Source organism: Argopecten irradians, chromosome 4 (assembly GCF_041381155.1).
Source record: "Argopecten irradians isolate NY chromosome 4, Ai_NY, whole genome shotgun sequence".
Lineage (NCBI taxonomy): Eukaryota > Metazoa > Mollusca > Bivalvia > Pectinida > Pectinidae > Argopecten > Argopecten irradians.
The window spans coordinates 42827306-42837705 of record NC_091137.1 but is presented as its reverse complement, the minus strand read 5'-3'; the positions used below and the strand labels follow the sequence as shown (position 1 = coordinate 42837705).

The window sequence follows — 10400 nt, the reverse complement described above, 5'->3', positions numbered from 1 at the left end:
ATAATATGAGCATAATACCTTAGAACAAACTTTAACTTCTGATAGAATATGAAGTCCAAAGTGCAAGCTATATCCAGAAACATATATGTATATATGTTTCTGCTATATCTTATGTGTATTTTAACACATGTTCAAATATTTTCGAAAAAAGGTCAAGTAGATTGATACAACATGTTACAAATATGAATAATTTACCATTCTATTTGTCCATATTAAAACTACTTTTGATATCATTAGTGTGGCTACATAATGGACTATGGGTTTAGAACTAAACGTTTTCATCTCACTAGATCAGATAAAGCTCCATAGTTAACAAAATGCAAACTTTAACTTTGGATTAACACAGCCTTAATGATTAAAGTAAAAGTAGGCCTACATGTACAGTTTTTATGTCGTAATTACTTAATGGGGTGTGTGCTGATTTATAGATCTATATAGCTAGGGCTATTTTATGTATATATATTTGTTTGTTTTCACATATGTTCGGCCATCTTAGAAAGAAACCAAAGAAAATTTATTCGGTGTCAACGTCAGTTAATTAATAGCACTGCATTATGGCAAGCTAAGTTACTTTTTATTCTATTAATTCTAATTCCGATATTGGGAATTCTAATTCCGACATCGGAAATACTAATTCCGTTATCGGAAATTCTATTTCCGATATCGGAAATTCTACTTTTTATATCAGGAATTAGAAAATAATTATCCATATCAGAAATTCTAATTCTGATAATTATGGAAAATTTCTCTCCCGATATCGGAAAATCTTAATAATTCCTGATAACAGAAATTGAATTTCAGATATCAGAAATTCAATTCCCGATATCAGAAATTCACTCTCATTCTGCTGCAATAACGTTATTTGCATGGTAGAATAACTTGGATTTCCGATATCGGAAATTTAATTCCTGGTATCGGAAAAATTATTTCTGATATTGAAATTTGTTTTCTAATTCCCAACATGAGAAATAGAATTTCCAATATATCAGAATTGGGATTTCCGATATCAGAATTAGAATTTCTGATAACAGAAATTAAAAGTAATTTCCGATATGGGAAATTCAATTTCCGATATCGGCAATATAATTCGCCATATCGGAATTAGAATTTCCGATATCGGAAATTTGGAATAAAAAGTAACTTGCCAGGCTTGCCATACTGCATGGCACGCATACTAAATAATGGGAAATATTTAAACATATTGCAATTGCTTGTCGTACTTTTGTCTCAGCTCATGTGAAAGAGCAGCTATAATGGGTATAGGTCAGGAAAAAATATGTAAAAATGTTGTGTAGATCTATTTATTCATTTACATATATATATAAATACATTCATTTATTTTACTTTTTTTCCTAAAGATCGCTTTATGAATGCTGCTGTCAGATTTATACAGAACAACAAATGGTCTTTTCGTCCTTAATTATGACCTTTAGAAGATAATGAGATAGCTTGTGAAGTTCTGGGACAGCCGTGGAAAGTCACGACGTTATCATACAAACTACTCGGGATATTTATAAGAGTTGACATGCCGCTAATTCACTCGTGTTGAAGATAGGTTTGAAACCAGGCAATCGCAAAATATTATATTGAGGATATCAAGTACATGATTTTTTTTTGATTTTTTTTTTCGGGGGGGGGGGGGGGGGGGGGGATACCACAGGGGAACTAGCCCGAGATACTCTGGCCCTGACACCAGACTTAGACATTATGATAGATAGATAGATAGAGATGTCTGGTTTAGACATCTATCTGTCATAATGTCTGAGTCTATCTGTCTATCTGGCATAATGTCTAAGTCTGGTGTCAGGGCCAGAGTATCTCGGGCTGCAGGACTAGAGGGAACCAAACCAACAAGAAACAATATAAAACATATGAAAATTTGTGTTTAAAAGTAATAGAATAAAAGTATATCCCCATTTTAAATCGATTGCAAGCAAAATATCGTTGACATATATAATCTTGACACACGTTTAGGTTTTGAAGATATTAAAGTTATGTGCCGTAAATGGGCGATAATTTTTACATGCTATTTTTTCATCCTTAATTTACTAAAAAACATAAGGTTTGATGAATAAAGCTGTAAAAATCAATCAAATGGCTTCAGATGACTTATAAACGGTAGTTATAACACAGAAATTTTGTACTGTAAAATTGTTGTTTTTATGCCTTAAATATGGTTAAATGAAATCATACCTACTAAAAATATTGTAAAAACGTGTAATGAAATTGTAGACCACAATTTGGCTTCATGGTCTGACCGTATGTACTCATTTCACTTCACTATTGATGTAAATAAATGATTTTTGGCAGTACTGCCAAAAATCATTTTCAGCTCTTATTTTGTACATGTAAAATTAGAACCTATGCATTGAAAGTACTGTAATTTTCAAAAAGTTGGTAATTTTTGGTGATGAATAACATATTAAAAGCTCATCTTGATTCGTGGGTATGAAAAATACGGCACATATAACTTTAAGGGTATATTGTTCACCTATGTCCCGAAGTTCAAGGCTGAAAAAGATCTAATCAGTGATCACCGCACGTCTTCTTTGCGTGATTAAGATAAGTTCATGAATATCTTCCTGTCATAGGTTATAAACCCACTAACAAGATATTTGGAAAATGTAACTAAGGCCATAGCTGTGTGTGCGTTTTTTTTCTCTGTTTTGCGTCATTTTGATTTTCTTAAAACTACCAGCCAGCAAGGCGAAAAAACCACACACACACAAAAATAAACACAATGTTTTGCTAAGGAATTAAAGTTATTTGGAGGTTCAATTTTTCCTCAAAAATAAGTTAATTCATTTACACTGACCAACTTTAGAAAAATAAGTTTTCTTTTTATAGATTTTACATCTATGAAACTTGTAGAAAACATTACTTAACCTGTTACACACCTCTTTTACTGCCGAGTTCCGAAAAAAAATGTTTGTGTTTGTTTTTTCACTCAAGCTACCTAAAACCTACTAGCATGCGGACGCAAAACAGAAAAAAAAACACAACAATGGCCTAATTCGAGTTAGCCTAAAGGACAGTGCAAACGTAATTGGCAAGAAGGGATGCAATACGGCATGTATTGTCAATATTTTGTAAACAACACTGGCCATTTCACATATAAACCCTCCTCGATACTCCAGTGGTTCCGATCACTTAACTTACGATCTCTACACCCGATTTTTTGTACCGATTTTTTTATCTAGACCCCTAAAACGTCTGAAATGGTCTTTCGGTACTCTGATGGGTCCATCATTATATCAACTCTAAATAATTCTCAGATCCCTGTGGCTTAGATGAGCATTTTATGAAAATACAGCCAAATAGACCTCTTTTTGGTCCGCTCTTAGGTCTAACGGAGCGTCAATTATACCATTTGTTGAATTTAATATTCTGACCAGGTTGAGTTATGTACAATCTGACATCAGTAATTTATCCATTCTTAAGTTTCAGAATATTATACCAAACTTTAAAGTTGGCTGTAGAGCCAATTACCCAATCGAAACTCTAATATCGGGCCCACCATTTGTACGATCTTAATCCTTATCCAGAAGGTTTGCTATTGTTATTGGTTTCAGAAATGAAGCTGTTAGTATAGTTTGAACCAACTTCGCTAGTAAGGGTATTCAGTACGATAGAATATCCATCCTCGATACTCCAGTTACTATTACTGACGTTATGTCCACCCCAAGACAATTTTATAGTAAAACTGAAGACAGTTCAGGAAAAAAAATCTGACCAATCACAACCACACAGTCAACCACATTGTACCGTTATGATTTTCTATTGGTGTACATGAATGGACTAAATTGCCTGTTCTCTTGCCCCAAGCTTTACTACGTGATATATAGTCGTGGATATAACGACAGTAACACTAGTAGTAACTTATGTGGTCTCGAGGATGTAGATCATAAATATACTGAATATCCTTGACTAGCGAAGTTGAGCGTGGACCAAATTATGAACTTTTGGTCGTACCTAAAGACCTCTTGCATGACCCAGTCACATAGACGACGGACAAAGAATGGCATGCATGTGGCTTTACTCACCGTGGTTGTTGTCAAAGAATGAACAATTACAAAGGTGTTCATTTTAAAACAAATCACTTTAATCAGTTCAACTACAGAAGATTATTATATTTCAGGTATTAATCACAAAATTTATATTAACAGTGCTAACGATTTAATTTCAAGTCTTGTGCATCTAGACCGCGTCAAATATTTTGCACTAGTCATTATAAATTGATTCTTGTGGGATTTTTATTCGTTGGGGTCCTATATATTGTAAAATAACTACGGTAATAAATATACCATCATCATTTGTTCGTGTTTTGAAAATAAATACGAGGTTATTCCGGAAACACTCCGTGAGGGAAATTGTCAACTAGAATTCTAACCAAGGAGGGTCTGATTCTCGCCACTTTTGTGTACCCGGCGGCGCCTGTACATGGTTACCATGGCGATCACACAGACAAGCAGGAGAGTGCTGACCACAGATAGGACAGCCACCGTCCCGTTAGGTAGAGCCTGGTGATCTTTTGTTTCGGGAGGCATTCTGAGATCTGAGGCAGTTCTCTCGTTAGCGACCATGTTGCTGGTTTGTTTTGAAATATGCATTTTCGAGTTTTCATTTTCTGAACTAGCATTCGCGGATGTCATCTGCATAGCCGGAATATTTATCATTTGCATTTGTTCCTCAAAGTCCGGACTATTTCTGAAAACTAATGCGGCTGTTTCAAGATCCAGAGTGGCATCCTGTACTTTAAGCGTCTCCGCAGGCAATCTGGTCCACGTGTTGGAGGATGGGTCAATGAAGACTTCAGTTGCTTCAACGTTTTTGTAATTCGGATATGCCATAAAAGGAGGTCTTCGTAAGGAAGGCAACCCTTTATCGTTTAGGCTTCTTATTTGTGCACAGTACTCTAATTCGCATTCATTAGAAATCAACGCGATGTGACTGCTAAAGCCTGCTGGGCATGATTGTGGCCATTGTGAGCAATCACCACTTGCGTTTCCTGCAAGAGGATTGCCACTGGTGCAGCTGTAGAAACCTCCAAAAGGTGCCGAGAAGGGGAACCCGGAATCAAAGTCCTGTGTTACACAAACCGTCAGACCATCAAGGAGTGGCAGTTTTTCAAAGTTAGGAGGACAAGAGCTCGCTCCTGTTACTGGATTGAAAGCGTTTGGTGTGTAAAGTCCGCCAAACATGTAACCTGAAGATGGACGCTCGTCTCCGGTAGCTGCACACCAATACGATGTAACAGCCACTCCACCAGATACGGGGACATCTATGCACTTTTTACCGATCCACAGTTTATACCAGACTTTGTGACATTCACGTTTGGTTTCTGTTTTGACTATATTGGCATAATCCAGAGGAACAGAGACGAAGCCGGAAGGACAAGACAGATCACCAGTTATGGGGTTCTTCTTGGTGCGTTTCGAGCAGTAGTCGGATTTAAAACAGGAGTCCTGTTCACAGCTCTGATACACGCCGCCAAATTTAAAGTCTGTCGAAGAAGGTTTGCATGTTCCGTCGTCAACATTGGCATTGCGATTGAAATTGGGTTTGTCAGGATCGGTACAACCGCGATAGGTATTGTATTTGTAGTAAAGGTAAACTGCGTTTCGAATTTGATTGAATACATCCGGAATTAAGTGACTAGGAAGTTCGGGGAACGAGGAGGCGGATATCATATAATATAAAGGAGTACCTTCTTTGTCGATAGCAACCATATTATCTTCAATTCCTTCTGCCCAGTCGTCAAGTCGAAAGTTTCGCGGTTGATAAGAAGGTCCTCCATATGTCTTGATTGTTGAATATGTAACATTGTCGTTGAAGGCCTTACAATCATCTTCTTGGTTTGCGTAGCTTCCTGACGTATTAAGAGAAAATGATGTGCTTAGAGACGCACGGCGGCTCGTTTCTTTTTCGCCATAAGCCGAGACAAATTTGGAGCTTACGTGTCGAATCTGTGCGATCGCAGCACCGGCATCCATCGCAGTCAAAACATGAGTTCCAAAGTCGCGGACCAGGAGCTGACTCTCGTAACGAGCTACATCATTTTCACCCATCTGAATTGATTTAGCGATGTCTATGACGCGTGATCTGAATGCTGGATGAAGGGACGCGTCGGGTTGAACTTGAACTGTATACCTAACATATCTAGCCTGAGTACGTGTGATAAATGAGTCTTTTCCAATTTGATTCTCTTTGACCGATTGTGATTCAGCGCAAAACGAGCCGTCGATACTGAAGACTCCATAACTATACTTAGCTGCAGCGTTGATTGATTTCGACGTCGTTTCCTTATAGTCCATCCAGGAGGAGTAGACCTCTGAGAAAACATCGAGTTTACTGGATTTGACAGGGGTGGTAATCACGCCATCCGGAAGGAGGTATCTACCGTCAGCAGTTGTCCGACACTGGAAATAGGTGAGTTTTACGACCCGTCCACGCTCTTTGTTCTCCAAGTTATCCCATCCGTTGCCAGGAAGAACTTCAAAGTTGGTCAAGTTTTCGTTTAGTCTCTCCCTGCACCAACTTGGACTTCCAGCTGGTATGTTGTTTTCATATGGATCATGAAGTTTGGCAGCTTCCGAAAGAGGCGTTTGCGAAATTAATCCGAGCACAACTAACGCACAAACCAGGCGGATTGTTTTCTCCATCCTGAAATGATCAGGACTTCTACGATCATTCACTAGTTGTCTTAGTTGATATGTACTTATACCAGTAAATGATGGATATTATCTTACACTTCAGTCCTTTATATGGACCCTATCATTGCAATGTGATAATATTACCCATAAGGTTCAGCGGCAAAGTGAAGGACACTTACTTCTGTTATGTTAAGATTACTTACACATGTGATCAGTCCACGTGTTTTATATAACTCACACCAAGTGTACCCGGCTCTTTGATAATGTTTTCACATTTCACTAGTACCCCTACAAAGTTGAGGAAGTTTAGTTTGAAATCAATTCTTTATGTTATTGCTATTGCAGTCTAACCTGTCTGTCAAATCCATCCAAGGGACACAGAAACATTGAAATTATACAAATGATAATTATAAATGGGTCATATTTTTTATCACCACAAGAAAGTGGTTTTATTAAATACATTGCATGCATTCTTAATACAGAGGTAGTCTCTACGACAAGGATTACACTACTGAAACTGTTTTCATTTTCTTGAGTCTAGTTTTATGAAGTTTATTGTCTGATACATTATTTTATTTCATTAATTTATTGGGCTAGCATTATCAATTACGAATTTAATGATAAACAAGTACTCATGAACTTCTCTTTATCTGTAAGTGATTGTTATGAAGGACCTGAGACACGTGAGCGGTATCGAGATGTCACTATTTTTCCACGAGGCTTATCCAAACTGAGTCAGCTATGAATGACTGAAGCACGTGAGTGGTTTCTAGATTGCGCAATGGTACCACTAGGTCCTAACCTCGAGATTAAGAGTCGATATTCATGTGGGGCGGTTGCAAGCCGATTATATGCATTCAGGTACCCCGAATTTCCTTCATTTGAAAAACCCACTGCTTCCACTGTCTGGGATTTTTACTTTATTGTTGCTAATATTCATGGGGTTTTCAACTCTGGGATGCACCCAAATTTGCAAAATTCTTAATCGCTTTTTACGATCATGCAATGGGGCAGCGAACCGGCAGGGTTTGTTTAGAACGGATGCGCAGGTGATCACGTGGACTATGGTCTAATCACTTATGATAGGGATATGAAAAGAAACATAAAATTAGGAGTATTATGACTAGCCATGTATCCATTCTTAGTATATCTTTGTGTTTGGTGGGCGAGGTAGGACTAAAATGTCTACACCATTTGCTGCTTTCAATAATGAGTAAAAGAATTGACACATTTTGAAAATGTCTGGTAGGGTTTATGACATGGAAAATGCTGATACAGTTCAAGCAGTACGCTGAACCTTTATATATCACAAAATTAAGTGTAAAATGCAATACTAAAACTTTCTGTAAATTCAGTAGTTAAAAGGAAGATCATTATAGGTAGATCAAGCAAGACAATTTGAGCTGACTATCACAGGTAGTGTTACATTATTGTCAAAGTATCTGCATTTATGTTATGTCATACACTACTTTGGGATACAGACAATGGTAAAAATGTTTTGTTTTTTCTTGTCAGTAAGTAAATCAAAATTTATAAATAATGTTTCAAAACGCCAAGATAGAAACCTTAATTCTTAAGATAATATCTCGAATTTTTAATATTGAAACTCGTTATTTCGACTAAATAGCTCAAAATTTCTCATTCTCAATAACCTGGTGAATAGCAAAATATGTTGATAATAGTTTACTCAAAACTATACCTCAAGGGGTTATTTGGGGTCATAATACCCTCGTTTTTTCCCATGTGAATTTTTATCAGAATAATATATAAGTGAAATAATGATACTTTAGTAATGTACCCGAGTGTCAGTTACAGATATATGCTTACCATAAATGTTTCATATCTTAAACAGCGTCTAACGCTTGTAGACAAGTAATGTTATCAGACATAAGTGTCGGACTTGCGTGAAAATTTATTTGATTTCCATTGATATGTTTGATCAACACTATCAATTACTGATATTATGATAAACATCCCACTGATATTTATAAAAACAAATGCTCCTGAATCAAGAGATAGTGTATTGCAACAGGGGCATGGGGTGTAACAGAAACGTATTGGTGACCCAGCATTTATCACCAGCATTGCAGCTCTTGGTCCTACTTGAATCTTGCTAGCCAGTCATACAAATTTTATTCGATTTATAGCTGTACATATGGTTGAAAATACTTGTATATTGCGGCTACTATTGATTTATGAACATCATTAATATCATTAATATTACAGTGAAATACGTAAAATTTTATCGCATACAATCATGGTTATGAAATAGAAGAAGTGACAGATGTTAGAGTTTGTCAAGTAATTTACTCAATTTATTTGTTTTACAACTCGTGTGATTTAAAGACGTCTCTTTAGTGTAGTCATAGTCAAGGAGATAATATGGAATAGAGTCGTTCTATATCACACAAATTTCAAAATAAATAGGTATAGCAAATGATTTGACAAACTCAAACACTTTTTCTATTTCATTACCAATCGGTCCATGATTCATAACTCATTCCGTATACGATTAGAATTTACGTAATTTACTGACGTTTTATTCCATGATTTTAGTTATGTCCAAAAATCAATAGTCGTGATATGCAAGCATTTTCAACCACAGGTATAACACAGGTTGTGCAACCATTTCAAGTGATTTTTGACAAAATATAATGCTAACGAGGATTCTCCAGGCTGGCTAACAGCCCTGTAGTCACCGCCAGATTTAATGATCTGCTGGATCACCGTAACACCCCCTATACGAACTGCCTCAATTCAGGTGCATTCGTTTCATAAATACCGGTGGAATGTTTATCATAATATCAGTCATTGATAATGTTTATCATCACATCAATGGAAATCAAATAAATCGTCACACAAGTCTGACACTTATTCTGATAACGTTACTCGTCTACATGTGTCAGACACTGTGTAAGATATAAAACATTTGTAACTGATACTCAGGTATATTTCATTATTTTACTGATATAATATTGTGGCATTACGACCCCAAATGCTGCATTGACGTGTAGTTTTGAGTAAACTAGGAAGAACTTTAATGAACCAACATGATACTATAATGTAAATATATAAATAATTTGCCAATTATTATTGGTTTTTGTGAAATTGTGACAATTGTTTGTTTTCTTTTTCCGGAATACGATTAGCCAGAACAAGTCACAGAACCAGGCGTAGAAGGTAAAGGAAAGTCGTGTTTTTAGGTCAAAGAGTACATCTCAAAATGATTCTGCTATATATTCAAATAGCTATGACCACATTAAGGCGATAAATGAATAACATATTTTATCCGAACCTCAATTTCTAAAGATTAATAAAACAATCTTTCACAAGATTATATAAAAACAAACTTTACCTGTGGTTGGCCAAAACTTTTATATTGCAGTCTAAAGTATAAATTGAATGTGACGGGGAAAGCACAATGTTACAGTTCATGCATGTAAAGCTTCGAAATAAACAGACATTATATTTATAAAATTGTTTTATATCCGTTTAAAAATACGACAAATAACGTTTAGCAAGTAATGAAAGTCCTTCTTGGGTTCAGTTCTAATCAGTTCTCAGTTCAGAAACTGACAAAATTGTCCATTTTTAATCCGAAAACTTTTGAAATAGATCAGATTATTTTTTATATAAACCAGTGAATGTAACCGAAAGTTGCAATATTGCACCTCATTCCTTTGACCCTATCATGTGATACTGTATCATGTGATTCTGTAATATTAAGTCATCAGGTTTCAGAGACGA

The 10400-nt window shown here is 36.1% G+C and overlaps 1 protein-coding gene across 1 annotated transcript; it reads right to left on the bottom strand.

Annotated features, from left to right (window-relative positions):
- Positions 1 to 4080: 4080 nt before the first annotated feature.
- On the bottom strand, positions 4081 to 6743 carry LOC138321745 (macrophage-expressed gene 1 protein-like). Its single transcript, XM_069265672.1, has one exon. It carries the CDS (start codon positions 6660 to 6662, stop codon positions 4386 to 4388), a length of 2277 nt encoding a protein of 758 aa, XP_069121773.1. The 5' UTR covers positions 6663 to 6743; the 3' UTR covers positions 4081 to 4385.
- Between the last annotated feature and the right edge of the window lie 3657 nt (positions 6744 to 10400).

Coding starts and splice junctions, on each gene's coding strand:
- LOC138321745 (XM_069265672.1), bottom strand. CDS start 6,662: ATGGAGAAAACAATCCGCCTGGTTTGTGCGTTAGTTGTGCTCGGATTA.